General features: G+C 41.5%; 2 protein-coding genes across 2 annotated transcripts in view; both read left to right on the top strand.

Moving 5' to 3' along the window:
- Acsl6 (acyl-CoA synthetase long chain family member 6) overlaps positions 1-10,767 on the top strand; it is a 62,784-nt gene extending 52,017 nt beyond the window's left edge. The window contains exons 18-21 of the mRNA XM_042688857.1: positions 4-147; positions 1,335-1,436; positions 2,695-2,766; positions 10,342-10,767. Coding sequence (XP_042544791.1) covers positions 4-147; positions 1,335-1,436; positions 2,695-2,766; positions 10,342-10,479 — 456 coding nt within the window. The 3' untranslated portion in view covers positions 10,480-10,767. The remainder of the gene's footprint in view (positions 1-3; positions 148-1,334; positions 1,437-2,694; positions 2,767-10,341) is intronic.
- Positions 10,768-19,767: 9,000 nt separating this feature from the next.
- Meikin (meiotic kinetochore factor) overlaps positions 19,768-24,487 on the top strand; it is a 45,835-nt gene continuing 41,115 nt past the window's right edge. The window contains 3 exon segments of the mRNA XM_042688838.1: positions 19,768-19,903; positions 20,111-20,186; positions 21,107-21,194. Of these exon segments, the coding sequence (XP_042544772.1) occupies positions 19,768-19,903; positions 20,111-20,186; positions 21,107-21,194 (300 nt within the window).

Here is a 24,487-nt window from a genome sequence, read left to right on the forward strand (position 1 = left end):
CAGGAAGGAACTCTTAAAATTATTGATCGGAAAAAACACATATTTAAACTTGCTCAGGGAGAATACGTGGCCCCAGAGAAGATTGAGAACATCTATATCCGAAGTGAACCTGTGGCACAAATCTATGTCCATGGGGACAGCTTAAAGGTGAGGCCCTCCATGCCCTAAACCCTCCGACATGGAACTAGCCTGCTAAAATATCCAGATTCAATATGGTTCTCCAGTCAAACACCAGGATATCTTACCCTTTAAAAAAAAAAAACTTTTTTTGAAATTTTCATTCTTATTTTTATTTTTGTTAGTCATGGGGCTTGAATGCAGGGCCTGGGCACTGTCCCTGAGCTGTTTTGCTCAAGGCTAGCACTCTACTACTGTGAGCCATAACACCAGTTCCTTCTCATCCATTTTCAAGTTATAGTTAGGTCAAACTTGTTGCTTTAAAGTAGTAGTAATAAACATTTCTGCTACTTTCAACTTATGTTCCACTCACTTCCTAGAAGAATTTTTAGAGTAAAGTGCTAAATCAAACTTTAGAATTTCTACTATTATAATATGTGTGTATATGCATATGTGTGTCTTGCTGGAGACTGAAGCCAGGGCTTTGTGTGTGCTAGGCTAGCTGTCTGCCACTGAAATACACCCACAAATATATTATTTGATTCTTATTATGCAGATGAATTTTTCAGATAAATGGGTGTAAGTATTGCAGACAATGGTACCGATTGTAATATTGCTTACGGTTATATTATTTTGAGAAGATTGGTATTTATTTTGCTGTCAACATCATTTAGATCAGAGGTCATATATATTGTGAATATATTCTATGATATCAAAAACGTTGAATCTATTCTGCTAATTATTTCATTTATATAACTGAATGTTAAATTATTTTGGAAGAAAATGCCACAAAAATTAAAAGAGTTCTTCGTGAATGAGGACTACATTGATGTAAGAATTTCAAAATGGCCTGGAAATTTTGGAAAATGTATAGTGATTTATAGAATTTGGTCATAGAGTTAATTGCACGTGCAAAAGATGTGCAGATTTAAGATGGCATGAGAATCCAAGGTCACATCTGTCTCATTTTAATGACTTGACATCAGTAAATTCCTTCCCATAGAGGTAGCAGGGATTATCAGAAAATTTACAGCCAAGAATGGGTGATCTTTTGGTGGAAAAGTTTTATAGCCTGTGAACATGTTTCATAAGCATGTATTTATTTTTAGAAAAGGGTGGAGTCTGAGACTACCAAGAGATTATTTTTAATATGGGATCATGACCAACCATTTTAAAAGCTTGACCACAATTATGTTTTCCTTTGGTGAACATTGTAGGCCTTTTTGGTGGGCATTGTAGTGCCTGACCCTGAAGTCATGCCTTCGTGGGCCCAGAAAAGAGGAATTGAAGGGGAGTATGCAGAGCTCTGCACAAGTAAGGTCAGTATCATGAGGTGTTTCCCCAGAGGAGAATGCAAAATGAGAGGCACCCAGAGGGAATGTGTAATATTACTTTGTCCATGATGAGATTCCCATACCAGAGATTTATCTTGTTATTGTTGAAAAAAATCCCTATTTCTTCTTAGCAATTTGATACACTGTTAGATTTTTTTTTTTTTAGAGCCAGCCAGGGGAGATCACAGAAAGTTTATTTTCCAGCCCTATTTTCTTGCAGTTTGGAGTAGAGCAGTCAAAGGGAGGAGGTAACTTGGCCAAGGCCATACAAGCTGATTCCCAGTAGAGTCACATATGAGCTCAGGCTTTCAGACTCCATCCCAGGCCACACACTCTTTCCAAGGGAAAGATGGATTGGCTGTACCACTGGCTTCACAAAGATGGTGATGGAACTGAGACAGTAACACCTCTTCCTATGCAGAGGGACTCATGTTCCCTGCTTTGGGAAACCTCATGTGACACATAGGAGGATTGCTATTTTCTGGCTCAGCAGCAGCCCCTGTTTCACGGTCTATTTCTCTGAGGGGCCATAGACCCCATCACTCCCACAGGGCTGTGGGCTCAGCTGGCCATGCTAGAGTCACCAGGCCAAAAAACCAAAACAGAGGGATACACCATATAAGAAAAGCACCCACAGCTGGGCATTGGTGGCTCACTCCGGTAATCCTAATTACTTAGGAGGCTAAGATCTGAGGATCATGGTTCAAAGCTAGCAGGAAAGTCCATGAGACTCTTACCTCCAGTTAACCACTAGTAAACTGGAAGTAGCGCTGTGGCTCAAGTGGTAGAGCTCTCTCATTGAGCTGAAGAGCTCAGGGACAGTACCTAGACGCAGAGTTCAAGTCCTATGACCAACAAAAAAGCAAAAAAAAAAAAAAAGCACTCATGAAGATACTGTAACTTTGACTATACAGGGAGTGTAAAAGACACATAAATGAAAATATTTTATCTTGTGATTTGAACGTTAACTTTCATTGCTGTGCAAAAACAAGAAAAACAAAACAAAACAAAACCTTGTGATTCCTTAGCCTGCTCACAATGACTCCTTTGGGCTTCTGCAGCCCTTTCTTGCCTGCTGGGAGGTGGTTATTGGTGTGTAGAAATGTCAGCCTGAGCAGGGAAGGGAACACCTATCTGCATAATCACTGCTTAACACTTTACTTGAAGCATGTTGTTTTCTTCCCTTCCCCCTCCCCCATTCTGAAACGTCTTCTTGTAATTTCACTTCTGTCGTTCCCTTCAGGAGCTGAAGAAAGCCATTTTGGACGATATGGTGAGGTTAGGAAAAGAAAGTGGACTCTATTCTTTTGAACAGGTAATTGCTATCTTCCCTATACTAGTTACAGCTCTTCGTGATGAAAATTAACTTCAACCATGGTGCCCCTGACCTAGATTCCTTCCTCTCCATGGCATAGCCAGCCAGAAGGCTGGGTGCCGACAGACCCCCCCTAAAGGCCTGTTTCAGACTGGCTTCAGCAGCCTGCCCCTGAACTAAAATAGGTCATTGGATAAGTGAGCCTGCATTCGCCGTTCTAAGAATCACAGACTTCCTTAAAGCTGAAATACTAGCCTCACAGTTACTAGTAGATCATGTGAACACTATCCATCTCCCAAGCTGCCTGCAGTGCAGCCTTACCTTATTTTTACTTTTATGAGGGACAGTTTTCTTGGCTTGTAGCAGGGAGTTTGCTTGCTAGTGAGACATGGGAAAATTCAGTTCCTCTCGGGACAGTGATCTGTCAGCCCAGCATGCTTTCTTCAACATGGAGCAAAGAAAGAGCTCACGGGGAAAGGACAGAGACCTCCAAGCCCTCTCAGACCCTGCAGAACTGGGACTCTTACTGCATAAGCACACATGGCCCCACTTTCATGTACGGTCTACACATCTTCCTTAATGAACATTGAAAGAAAAATATCAATATATTAAAATATATTTAAAATTCTGCACACAGAAAATAGCAGTATAGACTTAAATGTTTGTCTTTATTGAAAATAATTGTTTCTCATAACATTTTGTTCCCCTGAATAATAAGATGAGTAGTCAGCATAGGGAAATTTAAAATTTTTATATGCTCAAGGGCTTGAGATATATTTCAAGTGGTAGAGCAGCAAGAGGCCCTGAGTTTGAACTCCAATAGCACAAAAAAAAAATTAAAAGAAAACACTCATGAAATGTTATATGTATATTTGGTAACCTAAGAATATTTAAAATCACTTAAACACAAAATTCTTATAATATTTTAATTGGGAATTTAAAACATTTCCAGGGTGCCAGTGGCTCACGCCTGTAATCTTCCTAAAATTTTGCAACATTTAATTACCATTTCTCATCGGATGCTATTTGCTCATGCCTGTAATCCTAGCTACTCAGGAGGCTGAGGATTGTGGTTCTATGCTACCCCGGCAGGAAAGTCTGTGACATTCTTTTTTCTTACTTTTTTTTTTTGTCGGTTGTGGGGCTTGAACTCTGAGCCTGGGTGCTGTCCCTGAGCTCTTCAGCTCAAGGCAAGCACTCTACCACTTGAGCCACAGGGCCACTTCTGATTTTCTGGTGGTTAATTGGAGATAAGAGTCTCATAGACTTTCCTGCCTGGGCTGGCTTTGAACCACAATCCTCAGATCTTAGCCTCCTGAATAGCTAGGATTACAGGCATGAGCCACCTGCACCAGGCTCTTATCTTCAGTAAACTACTCAGAAAAAGCAGAAAACAGAGCTGGAGAGCAGAAGCTCAGGGACTGCAGCCAGACCCCAAGTTCAAACCCCAGTACTTACAACATATACACACATACAAAATTTTCATAAATTGATTTTTAAATTTTTAAATTTCGAACTGAGGAAAATTAAACATAGTATCAGGATCTAAGACTATCATTTTTCTTTTGAATTAGATATTTATATTAATCCAGTTTGAGAGAAATGCTGCTTTACCCTCATTTGTCAGTATATTTCACAGCAGTTAAAGCCTGGGTCTTTATTTTTTAAAACAATCAAATCTGAAACATTCAGGGGACATACATATATGTATCTGAATGCAAGGTCCTTTTTGGCACATGATTACTTAAGTCTATGCTAGAACTGATTCCATTACCCTTCCTTAATGGGGAGTTGTGTGACTAAATCCTCTGTGACCCTGTATAGTCCCCAGGCCAGGGCCAAGGGCTGGCTGTCAATAGCCTGGGAACTTGTTTATTCCTAAGGCCTGCACACCCTCTGCTGGTGCTAGCATGTATTACCAACCCCAGGAGAAGAAAAGATTGGTAACATTCAGATCCTTCTCCTTGGGATGTGCTGGGGAAAGGACCGTTTCCAGCGTTACCTGTTGTTTTCCTAATGAGAGCAGATACGGATCTGGACTTTTCCTATTCCTTACACATTGTCCACTCCAGTGAGCTTCCCTCACCATGGTAACCTCAAATACAAGGAAGCCAGGTGGTGAGCCAGGAGTCTTTAATTTTATTACTAGGATTATCACCACTTGATTTTTCTCTGTGTCTCATTCTCTTCATTTCTATGTTGCATCTGTCCCACCACAGTAATGTGTGCCCTCAGCAACCACAGGAGAGCAAACAAGCAGGGTTTGTGCCTGAGGAGGGTGTGCTCCCAGCTGTAAGCCAGAGTGTAACATACGTTTTTCCAGTTAATCAGCACTCTATTGTCAGCTTGTCCTTTCCTTCCTCAAAAATGAATTGTTTGTCAGGCGCTGGTGGCTCACATCTGTAATCCCAGCTACCCAGGAGGCTGAGATCTACAGACCTCACTTCGAAGCCAGCCTGGGCAGGAAAATCCTTGATACTCATATCTCCAGTAAACTACCAGAAAAGCCATAAGTGGTGCTGTGGCTTAAATGGTAGAATGCTTGCCTGGAGCAAAAAAAGCTCAGGGACAGTGCCCAGGCCCTGAATTCAAGCCCCAGGACCAACATATACACAAAAAGTCAATAGTAAGCTGTGTGTGTGTGTGTGTGTGTGTGTGTGTGTGTGTGTGTGTGTGTGTGTGTGTGTGTGTGTGTGTGTGTGTGTGTGTGTGTGTGTGTGTGTGTGTGTGTGTGTGTGTGTGTGTGTGTGTGTGTGTAATGGGTTTTAAATTTAGGGCCTGGGCACTGTCCCTGAGCTTCCCCAGGACCAACATATACACAAAAAGTCAATAGTAAGCAGTGTGTGTGTGTAATGGGTTTTAAATTTAGGGCCTGGGCACTTGTCCCTGAGCTTCTTTTGCTCCAGGCTAGCACTCTCCCACTTGAGCCACAGCACCACTTTGGGCTTTTTCTTATGTGGTACTTAGGAATCGAGCCCAGGGCTTCATGCATGCTAGGCAAGCACTCTACCACTAAGCCACATTCCCAGCCCCCTCATAGGCTTTTGTATAGGCTGGCTTCGAAACTCTGATCCTCAGGTCTCCTGAGTAGCTAGGATTACTGGTGTGAGCCACTGACACCTGGCAATAGGAAGCATTTTTCTATCATAATTAAAATAGGTAGGGCTGGGAAGGTGGCTCAGTGGTAGAGCGCTTGCCTTGCAAGCCTGAGGCCCTGGGTTCGATTCCTCAGCACCATATAAGCAAATAGAAAAAAGCTGGAAGTGGCGCTGTGGCTCAAGTGGTAGAGCGCTAGCCTTGAGCTGAAGAGCTGAGGGACAGTGCCCAGGCCCAGAGTTCAGGCCCCACAACTGGACCCAAAAAAAAATAAAAATAAAAATAAAATAGGTAGGTACCTTGTAAGCATTTGAGCACATTTAACTATAACATCATAATATTTTTGATAATTGCATTGCCTAATTTCATAGGCAGTGTAAAATGAACTTGGACACTTGATGTTTTCCAAATTCTGTCTAGTCAGGACTAAATGTGATAATTTCCCTAAAATGTGAGGGGTTTTTTCTGTATCTCTTCTTCCTAAATTATTCATTTGGTGGGTATTACCTACAAGCAATACTGAATTAAATATATTTCACTCAATAATACCTCCGAAAACCATAAAATATTACATAACTTCAAGTTTATGAAAAGTTCATGCTTTTATGAATTGGCATAAATGGAGACTTCTGAGGTCTTTTACTCTAATATATTTAAATACTACAGTATTTCAAAATTAAGAAAAAAGGTCTGTGCAATCTCTTCTCAGTGACAAGTGTGTGGTTTCCAGAAAGGAAGTTAAGATAAAAACATTTCCTTTCTTCTTTCTTCCACAAAAACTTATTAAAAGCTCACGCCTATAATCCTAGCTACTCAGAAGACTGAGATCTGAGGATCGTGGTTCAAAGCCAGCCCAGGCAGGAAAGTCTGTGAACAGACTCTTATTGCCAGTAAACCACTAGAAAACCAGAAGTGGCGCTATGGCTTAAGAGCCGCCCACTTTGAACTTAAGAGCTGAGGGACAGCACCCAGGCCCAGAGTTCTAGCCCCATGACTGGGGAAAAAAACAAAAACAAAACTTATTAAAGGGACTGGGAATGTGGCTTAATGGTAGAGTGCTTGCCTAGCATGCATGAAGCTCTGGGTTCAATTCCTCTGTACCACATACACAGAACAAACCAAAAGTGGCGTTGTTATTCAAGTGGTAGAGTTCTACCCTTGAGCAAAAGAAGCTCAGAGACAGTGCCTAGGCCCTGAGTTCAAGCCCCTGGTGTGGCAAAACAAAAAAAAACAAAAAAAAATTAAAAATTAGAAAGCCAGGAAGTGGCGCTATGGCTCAAGCGGTAGGGTGCTTGCCTTGAGCTGAGGAGCGCAGGGACAACGCCCAAGCCCAGAGTTCAGGCCCCATGACTGACCCCCCCAAAAAAATACTTAAAATAAATACCAAAAAAAAAAAAATTAGAAAGCCAAGCTGGGCGCTGGTGGCTCACGGCTGTAATCCTCGCTACTCAGGAGGCTGAGATTTGAGGATTGCTGTTCAAAGCCAGCCCGGGCAGGAAAGTCAATGAAACTCCTATCTCCAATAAACAACCAGAAAACTCGAAGTGGCGCTATGTAGCTCAAGTGGTAGAGCGCTAGCCTTGAGCCGAAGAGCTGAGGGGCACTCAGGACGAGTTCAAGCCCCATGAGACACACACACACACACACACACACACACACACACACACACACACACACACACACACACACACACACACACACACACACACACACACACACACACACACACACACACACACACACACACACACACACACACACACGTAGAAAGCCAGTTTCATGGTGTGAATGGAAAAAGTAGAGAATAAGGATTCCCATGCTCTTTGCTGGTTCCCATTTAGACACTGGTTGTATGAGAAAACAATTATAGATCATACAAATGCATTTTATTGTTGCTTTACTTCTAGGGGAAAAAAAAATAGAGATTTGGGGCCTGCAGTCGAAGTCAGTGTTAAGCAACACTCATTTTTTTTTTCCATTTACTGCTTCAACTTTTATTCATTCAAGTCAGCCATTCAAGATATTTTGGGGCAGAATTTAAATGGACCCAAGGCTGTAGGTCAGACTGGACTGACAGCCTAGCAGCTGTGCCACTCTGATCTTCTCACTAAAGGATTTTCATGGGAGCTATGTTCTGGCCTTCTACAAGGCTGAATTTGATGAGACAGTCTCTTCTCAGGACTGTGGGGAAAGACAGTCATGTGACCTATACATCCCCACACACACTTGAGTACTTTCAGTTTGCTGCAGGGAGCAGGTTTGACAGAAGTTCAAAATATTCGTGTTGTTTATTTCATCCCAAGATCAGGTTCTTTCAGATTTGGGACTGGACATAGAATCTTATCCCAATCACAGTGTTCTCATGCTGTTAGAAATCCAGCTGAGCTGAGACCTAAGCTGTAAGGACTGTAGAAATGGCATCCTAGCATTTGCATTACCCTTCTAAAATTGTTATTCCATATAAAAAAGGGCAGGGTAGGGCTGGGAATGTGGCTTAGTGGTAGAGCACTTGCCTAGCATGCATGAAGCCCTCAGTTCAATTCCTCAGTACCACATATGCAGAAAAAGCCAGAAGTAGCCGGGCACCAGTGGCTCAGGCCTGTAATCCTAGCTACTCAGTAGGCTGAGATCTGAGGATCACGGTTCAACGCCAGCCCAGGCAGAAGGCTCTTATCTCCAATAAGCCACTCAGAAAACCAGAAGTGGTACTGTAGATCAAAGCTATCCTCGAGCTAAAGAGCTGAGGGACAGTACACAAGCCAAGAGTTCAGGCCTCACAACCAACAACAACAACAAAAAAGAATGTAATTCCTATTCCTGACCAAGTACCTCACATTGAGTTTTCCAACAAAACATTTTTTTCATAAGAACTTAATTTTGAAATGCTTTGTCAGACTCATCTTTAGCCAAGAGCCTCGGAATTCCAGGTATTTAGATTAGGTATCCAAGTAGCAATTCTCCCAAGATGTGTGGAAACTTTGGCAGCTAGAACACTGGCTGTAGTGCTAGCACAGAATCCCACACTCCTACTTCCCTTATGATGCTATTGCTAAGGCAACAGTCAACCCTTCATTTCAACAAGTTTTGGGTTTTTTGTGGGTTTTTTGATTCAAGACTAGTACTTGAACTCGGGACCTGATGCTTTTGCTCATTGGCTAGTGATCTACCAACTGAACCATGCTTCCAACCCCCTATTTGGATAAACATGTCTTCGAATGAATATGATTTATTAAATCTGAGCTCCTTTGAAAATGTTTCCATTCTCTAATTATAAATATGGGTAAAGGTCTGGGAAGGTGGCTCAGTGGTAGAGCGCTTGCCTTGCATGCATGAGGCCCTGGGTTCGATTCCTCAGCACCACATAAGCAAAAAGAAAAATGCTGGAAGTGGCACTGTGGCTCAAGTGGTAGAGCGCTAGCCTTGAGCTGAAGAGCTGAGGGACAGCACCCAGGCCCCGAGTTCAGGCCCCACGACCGGACCCAAAATAAATAAATAAATAAAACATGAGTAAAATGCTAGAATTTATTAGACTGTTTTTCTTAGAAGCTTTTTAATTGTTGAAGTTGCAAGTATAGCTGTCTTAGGGTTCCTTATTTTATATCGAGTATTCAAAAAGAAAAATCAAGTGAATGTGATAGCTTTTCTAACAAAGAATTACTGGTCATCTTTATTCACCAGACAGGATACTAGCTTGTTAACTAACATCAGTGGTTTTGAAACAACCACTGATTGACACATTTACTTTTTTTTTTTTTGCCAGTCCTGGAGCTTGAACTCAGGGCCTGGGCACTATCCCTAAGCTTCTTTTGCTCAAGGGTAGCGCTCTACCACTTGAGCCACAACTCCACTTCTGGTTTTATTTGGTGGTTGATTGAACATAAAGAGTCTCATGGACTTTCCTGCCCAGGCTGTCTTTGAACCATGATCCTTAGATCTCAGCCACCTGAGTAGCTGCAATTTATAGATGTGAGCCACTGGCACCTCGCTGCTACTCATTTTTTGGTTTTTTGTTTGTTTGTTTTTGTTTTTTTAACACTTGCCTGGTTGGGAAAGTCTTTCCGACTGCTTCTCCCTGGGCACACAAATAGCTCCACTGATTCCCTTTGTCCTTCATACAGCTTGCTAATACTTGTCCAGTGTTTCTCTGTGCTCTTCCTGAAGGCAGGGCTATTCCTGATTCCTTTTTGTAATCTCAGTGCTTGGCACTGAGTAAATGAACAGTTTGTTTCCATTTATTGGCTTATTAAATGAATAAGTAGGAAGAGAAATACTTGGATGGCCTTGAGCATGTCAAATGGGCTAAAGTATTACTAACGTAATGTGGATTTAACATGACCTGTGTATCTGTTCCTATAGGAGTCTTTGTTCTTCTGGTGTGTTCCATTCTCTTACACAATACACATGCTCTTACCTTGTATCTATTGAATGCTGTGTTTTGTTCCTGTTAAAAGATGTTTTCTGCATTTTGGTTTTTTGTAGGTTAAAGCCATTTACATCCATTGTGAAATGTTCTCAGTTCAGAATGGCTTACTGACACCAACACTAAAGGCTAAGAGACCTGAACTGAAAGAGTACTTCAAAACACAAATAGAAGAGCTTTATTCCATCCCCATGTGAAGGTCAAGGAAAGTTCTTCTCAGTATAACGGACTGTGCAGCAATATTATAGTAATCCTTGAAAGTAATGAATCAAAATGATACAGCTGAAAATGAATAAGCACCTGATTTTTATGACTGAGCCTTTTCTGTCCCAAGAGATCTTTAACAATATTTTCTCTATCATCACTGAGTACACTTTATTTTTTATTAAAATGATATTGTAGCACGCTGCTAAAAAGGTCTCAAATGGCAATGTAAAAATCAAGAACTGTGTACCACTAAAAGTAATATATTCTCGATGTTCACAAATTCCTATTAAACATAAAGGAGAAAACCATCACTGATATATTGTACTTAATTATTTGTGGAATAATAACCAGATAGAGAAAAAATAGGCAAATTGTGGACTACCTCATTCAATAACTGATGTCAACATTACAATTAAATGAGTTAAAATGAAAACTAGGTATACAAAATCATGCTAGAACAAAACATAACTCGCTTTATACATGGCTTCATACATGGCTTCAGGTTCCTTAACTATAACAATCCTACTGATGTAGGATTTTTTTCTTCTGATTTTTTCCTTTTATTCATGGAAAATGAATTCATTAAATTCAAATATTCTTAAAAGCAAATGTTCTATTTCTATAACAACTTACAAAGATCTTTTAGTAAGTTTTCTCATTTATTATGTGCACTGAAATGTTCAAGAACTACCTATAAAAATGTAATGTAAAACTATTTAAGGATAGGATGATTATGTTCATGGATTTATTACTATAATGAATTTTAAGTGATGTCCTTGGACTGTACAGTGAATGGATCTTAGTGAAGGCCCAGAGGGAGAAACTCCGTAATTTCTCAGGGTGGTAAACAATCAACGTACCTATGTTCTTTGCCAATGTCTTTCCCTCTTCCATTTTCAATATGTCCATGCTGAACATGGAAAAAACAATATAGCTGTCATTCTGAACCATTTCACTTTCTTTCAATAAGATTATCGAGAGAGCCTGTGGGGAAGAGTAGATGTTATTTCCAAAGACATCACTTTGGAGAACTTTCTTACCATGCCCCTAGAAAACTTTACAGATCCCAGTGTATAAAAATACCTGCTAATGGCTTGATGCCATTTGTAGAATAAAAACTCATTCCTTGCACTATAGGTGCCAAGGTCACATACACCTGAGTGCCAAGAATTTGATATAACTGAAGCTCTGTTTCCATGGAGAGCAGTTCAGTTCCAAGCATCCAAAGAAGGCATGATCCATAGACTGGTGTTTGTTTGTTTGTTTGTTTTTTCCTGTAGGGATAGGAGAGAGCACATGAACAATTCATGAGTGATTCATGTGTCCATTCACATGAACACACAGTTGGGTCCAGCTGTTTCTCAATGAATTCTGTCCATAAAAATTTGCCCCATCCTTTGGGCTATTATCAGTGATTTCAGTCAGCAAAAAATGGACCACAACTTCATTTGGTGCATTTATTCTTTTTTTTTTTTTTTTTTTTAACGTATTACTTGAGCATAGCATCTGAAGACCCACTGTTGAACTTGCAGATTTGACAGTTAGTAAATGAGCTAATTCTGTGTGCATTAATTGTTTTCTGTGGTGCTGGAAGATTGAACACAGGATCTTTCCCATGTTAGGCAAATGTTCTACCCCAGAGCACACTTGGCCCTATACACATTGTTAAAGGTCTTTCTGACTTAGTGTCCAAGGCCATATCTGTATAGCTCTGGCTTTTCATTTAATATCTATATTAAAGTCATCAGCATACCTGAATGGGTCATTCATAGTACTTGAAGGGCAAGTAGCTTCACATTTCAAAAAACTAAATAAATAAAGGAAGCTCCCCCGACCTCCCCACAGTCCATCTGTGGCTGTAATTTTAGAATATGACTGGTATTTTTTTTTTAAGTCATGAGGATTAAATCCAGGGCCTTGCACATGCTAAGCAGGTATGCTGTCACTCAGCTACATCCCCAACCCTTGTTTTGAGATAGAGTCTCACTATGTGGCCAAGACTGGCCTTCAGTTCACAAACCTCCTGCCTGCCTCAGCCTCCTGAGTGTTGTGATTTCTGGTATGCACCACTGTGCCTGGTTTCCAAAAGAATGTTGAACAATATAAACAAATTATTTTAAACTTATTTGGATTCTGTTTAGATAGCACTTAGAAATGAGTAACTATGGACAACTTCAAGTTTCTTCTTTTTGTCACTCAAAAAGACTTTGTCTCACCTGGACATCCTAGCTACTTGCAGGGCAGTGGTGAGGAGAATCACATTTTGGGACCAACCTGACTGAAAACATCATGCAACCCCATGTCAAAAGAAAAGCTGCTGGCTGGGATGGTGGCTCAGTGGTAGAGTGCTTGCCTTGCATGCATGAGGCCCTGGGTTTGATTCCACAGCACTACATAAATAGAAAAATTCAGAAGTGGCGCTGTGGCTCAAGTGGTAGAGCACTGGCCTTGAGGTGAAGAGCTGAAGGACAGCACCCAGTTCCAGAGTTCAAGCCCAACGACTGACAAAAAAAAGAAAAGAAGGAAAAATCTGGGTGTAGTGGTGTACCTGTCATCCCAGCAACAGCATAAAGCATGGAATAGGAAGATCATGATCCAGACTGGCCTGGGTAAAAATAAAAAAGACTATCTCAAAGACTATCCAGAAAACAAAAAGGCTAGAGATGTAGCTGGAGCACTAGTATACCTGACTAATAAGCATAAAGCCTCGAATTTAATCTTCAGTACTGACAGAGAATTCTTTACATTTCCCCTGGACTTCCAGAATTATATGGAAAGCTTCACCTTGGAGCCAACAAATGGGCGGAGAAATTAAATGATAAGCCCTAAATGCATTGCATGTCCAATTTATTCCTCTAACTCCATATAATTTTGTAATAAAGGAAAATTTAAACAATACGTATTAGTAATGAGAAAATACTGTTGCTTCAGATTTCCTAGTCTTAGGTTCCTTTGTGCTTTTTTTTTTTTTTTTGGAGGTGGGGAGAGGGTGTCTATTCCTCTTTAACCAATATAGTGAAAGGATTTGTATGTAAGAGTCATGGTCACATTGGGAATGAAATCCTGTTTAAGTGTTGATGTATTACAAGGAATCAGTTTCTTAAGCATAAATATATTTTTTAATGTTTGGTCTTTTTTTTTTTTTTGGGTCCGGTCGTGGGGCCTGAACTCTGGGCCTGGGCGCTGTCCCTCAGCTCTTCAGCTCAAGGCTAGCGCTCTACCACTTGAGCCACAGCGCCACTTCCAGCATTTTTCTTTTTGCTTATGTGGTGCTGAGGAATCGAACCCAGGGCCTCAGGCATGCAAGGCAAGCGCTCTACCACTGAGCCACCTTCCCAGCCCCTAATGTTTGGTCTCTTAACCTGAAGGGTTATTAATTCTCATACAAAACAATCTTGTTGTGTACAGTATACAATAGGATATATACCTATATTGTTTGGGTTTTTTTTTTCCTTTTGCCATGGACAATACCTTCATATAGTACTGATATTTCCCTCTGGTTGGGAGAAATTACTCTAGCCAGGTGTATTACTTTATTTTTGTTGTTGTTGTTGGTCGTGGGGCTTGAACTCTGGGCTTGAACGCTGTCCCTCAGCTCTTCAGCTCAAGACTAGGGCTCTACCACATGAGCTACAGTGCCACTTCCAAGCCAGGTGTATTATCAGGCCTAAGCCATGTGTTAGAACTGAAACTCAGAAATTCCAGGATAAACCAAACTTTGAACCACACACACACACACACACATACAAAAATCACTTCCACTGTAAATTTAGGTAAAATTACAAGCATGAGAAGAGGGTAGAAAAAAAAAAACAGGAGTTCCAAATGGGATTTTTTTTAAATCAGGAAATGTTTTAGCAAGTTGAAATGAGCACTTGATTTGATTGTAAAAACCCATCCAAGAACCAGTGATCTTTAATTTTGATGAGGACGGGAAGAAAATGAATGGTTCTCAATGTTCCAAATGTACACAGCACAAATGTGATATAATTCCTTAAGATACAAAATACTACAAAAATGAATGTAAAGAATGAGAAAAGATGTATTTTTGCATGAAAACAGGCTACTTCACAAACTTGCTTAATATCTCAGGAAAAAATGAATAATCATGTATAAAATCTGTAAAAGTTGTTGGCTGTATTTTCTTGCCAGTTTTTATTTTAAGGAAGCATTTAAATGCAAGTACAAAGGATCCTGCTAGTCTAAATTTTTTCTTAAGTATGCTGCAATAGCCTGCCTGAATTTGCATTTAACTACAATAAGAATGGGATTCATATCCAAGAGAGGACCCTAAATGAGATACTCTTTCGTGAGAACTCTTAATGGTTATAATACAGAGGCAATAGATAAATACTTGGAATACAAGGTTTTCTTAATCTGATCCCAAACAAGAAGGGTTTACATGAAGTAACATCAGCATTTCAATATCCGCTTGATTGATTAAGTTTCCTTGTTAAATCATCACAGTGATTGATTGCATGGAGGAAAAAAAATGGCTATTTTTGAAGAATTGCTTCTACTTTCAATTTTTAAAAAATTGAGGGGATTAAAACATTACTTTTTACATATGCCTAGATGTATCTTAACTGTTAATTATATTTTCATTTGCTTTGTTATAATAGCGTGCATGTAAAATATAAAATGCATTTATGAAGACTTTTGTAAAAAATAAAGGATTTTCATTTCTCAAAGTTGCTTATAATGGCTATTTTACCTATTTATACAACATAATCCTACAACTATGTTGGATAATCATCCTTTGTGGTATGTTTAGTAGCAGAGTATTGAGCTATATCACCAGCTCAACTCTACATTGTTGTCATTCTCTGTATGTTCCCCCATAAATCCAAATTTTCTGGTGTACCCAGGAAGGCTCTCCTTTTATAGGCCTCTGCTGGAATTCTTCATCTCCAGATGTGTGCTGGATTTAGATCATTTTCATACTTTCAAAAGAACACATAACAGGGTGCTGGTGGCTCATGTCTATAATCCTAGCTTCTCAGGAGACTTGAGATCTGAGGATCACATTTAGAGCCAGTCTGAGCAAACCAATCTATGAGAGTCTCTTCTCCAATTAACCAGCAAAAAGTTGAAAGTAGAGGTATGGCTGAAATTGCAGAGCCTTAAGAGGAAAACACCAAGTAAGAGGATTAGGCCTTGATTTCAAGCCTAGTGCGCACACACACACACACACACACACACATAGACACATACACAAAGGAACAAATAACTATTCAAATATTCCGTCATGATGGCCTTTGAAAACTATTCCATGTCTTCTAATCCTATGCAAACTAAAGGGTAGACTTTCTCATAATTGCATAGTCTACTAGGTTCTAAGGTCTGTAGATTCTCCCTTTACATCCTTGCTATCATTTGCTCCTCTCCTCACAGCTATTGGAGCCACCCTCATGGAGTGTGAGGCAAAGGCAGGTGAGTACTGGGTTTGAACTAAGCCTCATGATTGCTAGGCAGGCACTCACGCTGCGAAGCCATACCTCTAGTCCTATCGTGCACTAGTTATTTTTTGAGAAAATATCTCAGTTCCTCCCCAGGCCTGTGCTTGGACTCGTATCTGTCTATTTTAGGCTTCCCGTTAGAGCTAGGATGACTAGCACACAGCAACACCTACCTTCTTGTTCCCTTGAGATGGAATCTGGAAAACTTTTCTACCCAGGCTGGCCTAGAATTTATGATTCTCCCAATCTCAGCTTCCCAGGCAGATGGGACAGGACCATGGGCACTTGGCTACCTTCATCTTGTGTCTGGAAATTACAGTGCTTTGTTAAGCTATCTTCAGGTTCTTACCTCAGTTTCCTCAAATTTCACCAGCACATTTTAGCCAAGCAAGTCATTTCCTTTTGATGACTTCCCAGTTTCCAAGATAAAGTTCAGTCTGTCCAGTTGCATACACAAGGACCAGGAGCTCTTCTGGCCCTTTCTAACCCACAATGTGTTAAGTTATGACACTGGTACTAGAGTACTGGGTCTGGGTGTGGGATTAGTCCAGTGAAGGAAGTGGAAGACATTTGATTTATCCTTCATATCTGGTGTTTTCACCACTCTAAAGTTTGGGAGATGGGCAGGAGTGACATCAACCTCATGGGACACACATTTCCTTTTTTTTTTTCTTTCCAGTCATGGGGCTTGAACTGGGCTTAGGTGCTATCCCTCAGCTCTTTAGATCAAGGCTAGTGCTCTACCACTTGAGCCACAGCACCACTTCCAGTTTTCTAGTGGTTTATTGGAAATAAGAGTCTCATGGACTTTTCTGTCTGGACTGGCTTTGAACCATGATCCTCGGATCTCAGCCTCCTGAGTAGCTAAGATTACATTCATTAGCTACCAGCACCCGGCCACATTTCCTTTTATAGACTGGCTTTAGGTGAAGTTTAAATAGATTTCCTTTTGTGACTCTAGTCCTTTCCCTTCCCCTTGCCACCAAGAACTGAAAATTACTTTTACTTTTGGAAGGTCTGGATCCCAGAGGCACTTGGCCCAGAAACGGAAGAAACATCGAAAATAAAAACAAACTGAAAGCTGACCTGCTCTTTGATCATCTTGTTCTCTAAAACTCTGCCCTACTGTACTGAATTAGATCCACTGAAGTATCATCAAGTGTAGATTTGTGGGAATGACTGCGTAAAGTTGAAACCTGGTTTGAAAACTTTGATATTTTTTCTTTAGCCATAAGGGTCCTTCAGCCAGGCACTAATAACTCATACCCTTAAGCCCAGTAGGCTGAAATCTGAGACTCTTATCTCCAAATGGCCAGCAAAAACCTCCAAGTGGAGTTGTAGCTCAGTTGTTAGATAACCAGAGCCAAGTAAGAGTGTGAAGCCTTGATTTTGTCCCAATACCAACACATATACAACACATTTAAAGAAATCCTTCAGGGCTGGGAAGGTGGCTCAGTGGTAGAGTGCTTGTCTCACATGCATGAGGCCCTGGGTTTGATTCCTCAGCACCACATAAGCAGAAAAAGGCAGAAATGGCGCTGTGGCTCAAGTGGTAGAGTGCTAGGCTTGAGCTGAAAAGCTAAGCAACAGCACCTGGGCCCAGAGTTCAAGCCCCATGACCAACTAAAAGTAAAAAATAAAAATAAATTTAAGAAAAAAAATCATTAAAGATGTTCTAGCCCCCTTGTTTTGCAGCTGAGGAAACTGCTCCATCTCTCCTAACATGGCTGGAGACACCCTGCTCTCTTATCGCCCCCTTCCATTGCCACAGCAGGTCCAATAAAGACCTCTCTCGAGTTGTCTGTCTTGCCTACTTTTGGTTCTCACCTTTAGTACTGTGGGCCAAGCTGATAACACGACAAAAAAAGGAAAGAAGCAGTGGGTGTCCAGAGGCCTTTCAGCAAGAAGAGCCCAGCTAGGCCAGGATCCTTTGTATTGCAGAAATCTCTGAGGCAGACTCTGGCCTCCTGGTGGGTGCAATTATCCTGGATTGCCCCATCAGCAGAAACTGGGTTTGCCTCCAACAAGGTAAAAAAGGAGGCTGAAGTAGTTTAGGAAATGAGTGACAACAGGGGTTAAGCAGTGGGAGAGCCACCTCCCACCATTGTCCTGACCTAGGTGATTAAGACCTTTAACACTTTTGGCTTTGGGCAGGATCCTAGCCCTGGATCCCTGGGGCTTCTGCCACAGTTGTCAAAGACCTCTCAAATGTGATGCACAAGAGCTGTGACTCTAGAGGCAGCCACCTGCTGCTGACTGGTGTCATTCACTTCAGTTGCTTGCAAACATCCACCACCAAGAACTTAAACAATTGGCTTCTTGTCTAACCAGGATTTCTAGCTAAGTAGAGAATATATATATATATATATATATATATATATATATATATATATATATATATCTCCTAACCAGCTAGATTGTGACAAAAGCACTGGCATATCTACCAGTGTAGATAGATATAGACAAAGTATCGGCAAGGAGGCCTACCCTTTTCTCCTTTACAAAGTTAGGTTTTGACGGTTGATGATATATTAAGTCTGTTGTCATGAGCTGAGTTTAAGCTTTTAAAAATTAAGTACATTTTACTATGGAAATACTGTGCATATGTAGGCGCTTATATACACATGTAATACTGGAGTCTCAGGAAAATCTTGGCAAGCTCCTGTAATTTCATCTCTAAAGACTGTCCTTTTCAATGTGTGAAATGCTAATTTTTTTTTTCTTTAGAAAAAGATGGTTACTGTTATGTGTTTAAAATGAATGTTGTACAGGAACTCAGTCTCGAGGAAACAGAGAAGCGACATTTTGAGAAGTCAAATTGGGAGTCTTTATTGGAGAGCCAGTGACTACAGGTGGACTCCTGTCTCAAAGACCTGTAGCCCCTTGAATACTCTTAACACTGTTAGAAACCTGTGCCATAAGAACAGGAAAGAAAAAGCAGAAAATACCAACAAATCAGATCACCTCCAATGGACAGCTGGCATGAGACACCATGGTGACCAGAGAAGAACCAGGAGACACAAGACATGAGGCATAGTGTCCCCATGCCTGAGCTCATCTGGGCCTTAATAAGGTCAAGGTCAGGGGGCAAGGTCACAGGAAAACTCCAGAGTCTCAGTTCAAATCACAGGACTGGCAGGTCCAGTAACCTATCAGCAAGTCCCCACCCCCTGGGCTCTGGGAATCCAGGCACACCTATCACCTTGTGGCATCTCTTGGAGCCCAGGATCTTGGAAGGCCTGGCTCCTCTCTGAAGTGCCCACCCCTCGGATTCAGAGGAAGTGGGGAGGCAGCGGGTATTAAGTTGACTTCTCAACTATATACTTGTTGCCTTAAACTGCATTCGTTCCCCTTTGGCCTTCCTGCATTGAGGTTGATCCCCAGTTTGCCTCTGTGCTCAGAGAACCTAAAACTCCATTACTAAAGCCTTCCGCAGAGGAACTGATAAGGAGAGCGATGGAGGCCCAGGAGGCCCAGGAGGCCCAGGGTGGCAGGTGTGTTGCCTATTCTAGGCCTTCCATTTCGTGGGCTTTGGGTTTCCAGCAAGCCTGGATGTGGCTGGGCCTGAGGGAAGCACGTGAGTCTCGCGAGAGCCCCCGGAGGAGGCGGGGCCATGTTCCGCTGCCTTCCCAGAAACCACTGCGCCACCCAGCTGGTATAAAAGGGCGGGAGCGGGCGGGCCTCCCCTTCGGGCCGCCCTGGGCTCTTTTGTCCCTTTGTCTCCTCAGGCTGTGGCGTAGGCCGCGCCCAGGCCTCACTGGGCAGCTCCTCAGGAAGGTGACCCGAAAGGCCCCCCCGGAGGGCCGCGAAGGGAGGAGGATGGCCCTGTGGCCACTCCGCGTCTACACACGCAAGAAGCGGGTGGGCCAGAGGCTCAACCTCACCCCGGCGCTAGACCAAGGCCTCCCCGTCAAGACCACCGAAGCCCCACCAGGCCCAAGGCGGGGCCTGCGCTGTAAGCGATGCCCGGTTGACTGAGGACTGATGCGCAGGCGCCCCGGGAGGGGCGGCATGGCCGGGTGACACGAGGGTGGGCCGGGCCTGGCCTAGGGGCAAGCCACCCCACCATTCCCTGTCATTTGCTCTGACACTGCTGCCCGTCCCCCTTCTCCCCCCCCCCCCCCCCCCCACTTCCTTGCAGGCTTGGAAGACAAAGTCAAAGAGAATGGTTTGCCAAAGATTGCCGAGAAAGAGGAACAGAGCAGGCTAGGCGGAGGTGGTGGCTCTGCGGGGCCAAGGTGCGTGCCTGGACTCCGGGCTCTGAGCTACCCGGCTTCTTAGAAAACGTCAACTCTCCTGTTCTGCTATGTGTGCACGAAGAAAATGGATTACTCTCGATTTCTCTTTTTTCCTAACCAAGATCCAGAAAACTGACTTTAGACAAATTTAGTTTTCTGTTATTTTGTGTAGGTACTGGAGCTTGAACTCGGGGCCTTGGGAGCTGTCCCTTAACATGTTCAGCTCCAACCACCCCTCTACTTCTGGCTTTTGGCTGGTTAATTGGAGATAAGTCTCATGGACTTTCCTGCTGGAGCTGGCTTCCATCCTCAGATCTTCTTCCTAAATAGCGTGAGACACCAGTGCTCAGCTCAAATTTGGTTTTCGAAAGAAAGAAAGAAAAGACGGCTGACACTGATGGCTCATGTCTGTAATTCTAGCTAATCAGGAGGCTTAAATCTGAGGACCGCGGTTCAAAGCTGGCCCAGGCAGGAAAGTCCGTGAGACTCATCTCCAATTAACCATCAGAAAACCGTAAGTGGCACTGTGGCTCAAGTGATAGAGTGCTAGCTAGCTCTGAACTGAAAAGCGGAGGGACAGCGCTCAGGCCCAGTTCAAGCCCCATGACTGGCAAAAAAAAAAAAAAAAAGTAGAGCTGTGGCTCAAAGTGAAAAAGTATTAGTCTTGAACACAAAAGCTCAGGGACAGTGCCCAGCCCCTGAGTTAAAGCCCGACCACCACCACCAACAACAACAACCAAAAAAAAAAAAAAAAAAAGGGAGAAGGTTATTAAAAGTGAGATAAAACTTATCACCATTTGGGTATTGATGCAAATCATCACTTTCTTGAGGATGCCCCTAAAGAACTCTTTAGAGCCCACACACTTATATGGAGAGTCAGGCTCAGATGGTGCAAATTAATTGTGTTGTTTGTTTGTTAGTGCTCAGTTACAAGCTACAAGAGAAGATACTCGAAAAGAAAATAGCATGAGAGAAGAGACCCCAAATGAGATGATCCTGCCACTCAGTGTATGTATGTGTCTCCTGTAGTCTCTGGATAGACTTAGGAAACAGACTTGCAGTAGCTGATTAAGAATAAAATAGTCTTTCTTCCACAGCAATTACATAGATGTCTAGTATTTTTGTAAACACTTGTGTCTTTAGGGTCTTAAGTTCCTGACTCAGAAAGGTTCATAGCCATGCATCTATGTGTCTCTAACAAATATTGGAGCTGTGTGTCATTAATTTTAGCTATGAAAACCTTATTTATCTTGTTTATATTCTGGTAGCACTTCAACTTTTTTTTTTTTTGCACTGGTACTGGAGTTTGACCTCAGGGCCTTGTGCATGCCTAACTTGCACTCTACCACTTAAGCAATACCTCCAGCCCAGCTTTTTGCTTGTTAGTTGGAGATAGAGTCTCTTGAACTTTTCTGCCCATATTGGCTTTGAAATGCCATGATCTAGAATACTCCTGAGTATTCAGGGTTACAGGCTTGAGCCACTAGCAACTGGCTCATTTTCACATTTTCCATTTGATTTCCATTAACAACTAGAAACATGCTGTGTTACAGAGGAATCTACTACTTTTATTAGAAAGAAACTTATCTTCCTTCCTTCCCTCTCCTCCCTCCCTCTCTCTCTTTGTCCCTCCCTCTTTCTTTCTCTTTCTCCCTCCCTCCCTCTCTCCATCCCTTTCTCCCTCCCTCCCTCTCTCCTTCCCTTTCTCCTTCTCTCCCTCCCTCCTTCCACCTTTTCTTTTGTTGTTTCTCCTTCCTTTCTCCTTCCTTTCTTCCTCTTTCTTTCTCCTTCCTCCCTTTATCCTTCCTTCCTTCCTCTCTTTCTACTTTCTCTCTCTCCCTCTTTCCTTTTTCTTTCTTCCTCTCCCTTCCTCCCTCTCTTTCTTTCTTTTTTTTCCTTTCTTTCTTTCGCATAGGGCCTCACTATGTAGCTCAGGCTACATTTCCCTGCTTCACGAGTGCTGGGATTGCACGCTTGCACTAACAATGAAGAATTAAGATATATCCTCAGTGTATTGTATTTCATAGGGATCTTCTACAATATTTTAAAGCTGTTGAGCAGTAATTTGGGGAAACTAGGATTTAAAAACTGATTCATCTGACGTTAATATTAAGCTTGACAATCAAATTCTCAATTTGGCTTATATTTCTCTACAGTGTTATTAAGGAATGACAGTTTCAACATAAAATAATTTAAAAGGGGCTGGGAAGGTGGCTCAATTCCTCAGCACCACATAAGCAAAAAAGAAAAAAGCCGGAAGTGGCGCTGTGGCTCAAGTGGTAGAGCGTTAGCCTTGAGCTGAAGAGCTGAGGGACAGCACCCAGCCCAGAGTTAAGGCCCCACGACCAGACCAAAAAAAAAAATTAAAAAAAAAGAAAAGGTTTTGACCTCAACTGGGAGCCAGTGGCTCATGCCTTGTAGTTGTAGCTACTCAGGAGGCTGAGATCTGAGGATCTTGGATCAATGCCAGCCTGAACAGGAAAGTCTGTGAGACTCTTATCTCCAGTTAACCACCTGAAAAACCAAAAGTGGTGCTTTGGCTCAGGTGGTAGAGCACTTGCCTTGAGCTGAAGAGCTCAGGGACAGTGCCTAGGCCCAGAGTTCACGCCTCATGAACAACAACAACAAAAAAGGCTTTGGCCTTAATAATATATGGTAATGTTTTCTCTTATACTATTAAAAATAAAGTTGAAATTTTTCTTCACATTTTTGTATGTTTTTTGCTCATTTTCCTTTGTAAAATGGAAAACATTTACAAGCTGTTTTCTATTCTTCTGTATTAGTTTTTAAGATTATTTTATGTTTGCAATCTACATACATGGTTGCAATTATTTTAAAATTATTCATTGTCCATGTTTTTCCCTTCTTCATTATCTTCACCCCCCATAAATTTTGAGCCCAAACAGCCTCATAAATAGAATCATGTTCTATGTGTACACCTATATGTATATGTATGTATGAAGTAGATTTACATGGCCATGAATTTGTATGTCTTTTAGATCCAACTTCCAGAAATGAGCAAAAATGCTCAATATTTGACTTATTGAGCATTATCTCATTTAATATGATGTCCTCTATTTCTCTTTTTTTTCCTCAAATGATGTGGTTTCACTTTTCTCTCTTAGCTAGGTATTATTCCATACTATATATGTACATATTTCTTATCCACTTATCTGTTATTTGGTACTTATGCAATCTCTACAGTTTGGCTGTTGTGAACAGTACTGCAATAAACACTGTATAGCCCAGTAGAAGTTTGATAGAGTCATATGGTAGATCTGTTTTAACTTTTTTGAGAAACCTCCATTCTTATTTCCATGGTGGCTGAATTAGTTTACATTCTTACTGATACTACATGGGGGGCTCCTTTTCCCCTCAAATCCTCACCAGAACTTGTCTACTGTCTTGATGATTGCCATTCTGATTGGAATAAGAGAGAATCTCAGTATAGTTTTAATTTTCATCTTTATGTTTAAGGATGATGTACAATATTTCTTCATGTTATCTGTCATCCATTTTTATTTCTTCTGTATTCAATTTGCTTGCTAATTTATTAATTAAATCCCTTGTTCTTTTGCTGTTTAATTTTTTGAATTCTTTGTGTGGTCTGTAAATTAATCCTTTATCTGTTGAATAGCTGTTGAACATTTTCTCCCAATTCCCATGGATTGTCTCTCAATTTTGATAATTGTTTCTTTTTCTGTGTAGACTCTTTTTATTTTTATCTAATTTTTTTGTGTCAGTGCTACTGCGGCTTGAGTTCAGTGCCTGGGCACTGTCCCTTCCCTTTTTGCTCAAGGGTGATGTTCTACCACTTGAGTCACAGCTCCCCTTTTGGCTCCTTGGTGGTAAACTGGAGATACAAGTCTCACAAACTTTCATGCTCTGGCTGGTTTTGAACTTCAGCTCAGCCTCCTGAGTGGCTAGGATTCCAGGTGTGAGTCACCAGCATCCATCCAAGAATATTTTAAATTTGATTTCTCATTTGTCAATGCTTGTTCTCATTTACCAGGCAATCAGAGTGGTATTTAGTAGTAAGTACCTATATGTAAAACTTCCATAGTTTTCCTATAGTAGATTTAAAGTTTCAGAGTTTACTTTTAATACGTTAAGACACTGGTAATTGATCTTTGTACAGGGTAGGTGATAGGGCCAAGTTGCTGACTCTTACAAGTAACCAGTTTTGTCACCATCATTTGTTGAAAAAGGCTGTCTTTCTAGTGTGTATTTTTGGCTCCTTTGTCAAATTATATGACTGTAGTTTTGTGCCTTTATTTCTAGGTCTTCTATTCCATTGAACT

Source organism: Dipodomys spectabilis, unplaced genomic scaffold (genome assembly GCF_019054845.1).
Source record: "Dipodomys spectabilis isolate Male_0828 unplaced genomic scaffold, ASM1905484v1 ptg000119l, whole genome shotgun sequence".
NCBI classification, from domain to species: domain Eukaryota; kingdom Metazoa; phylum Chordata; class Mammalia; order Rodentia; family Heteromyidae; genus Dipodomys; species Dipodomys spectabilis.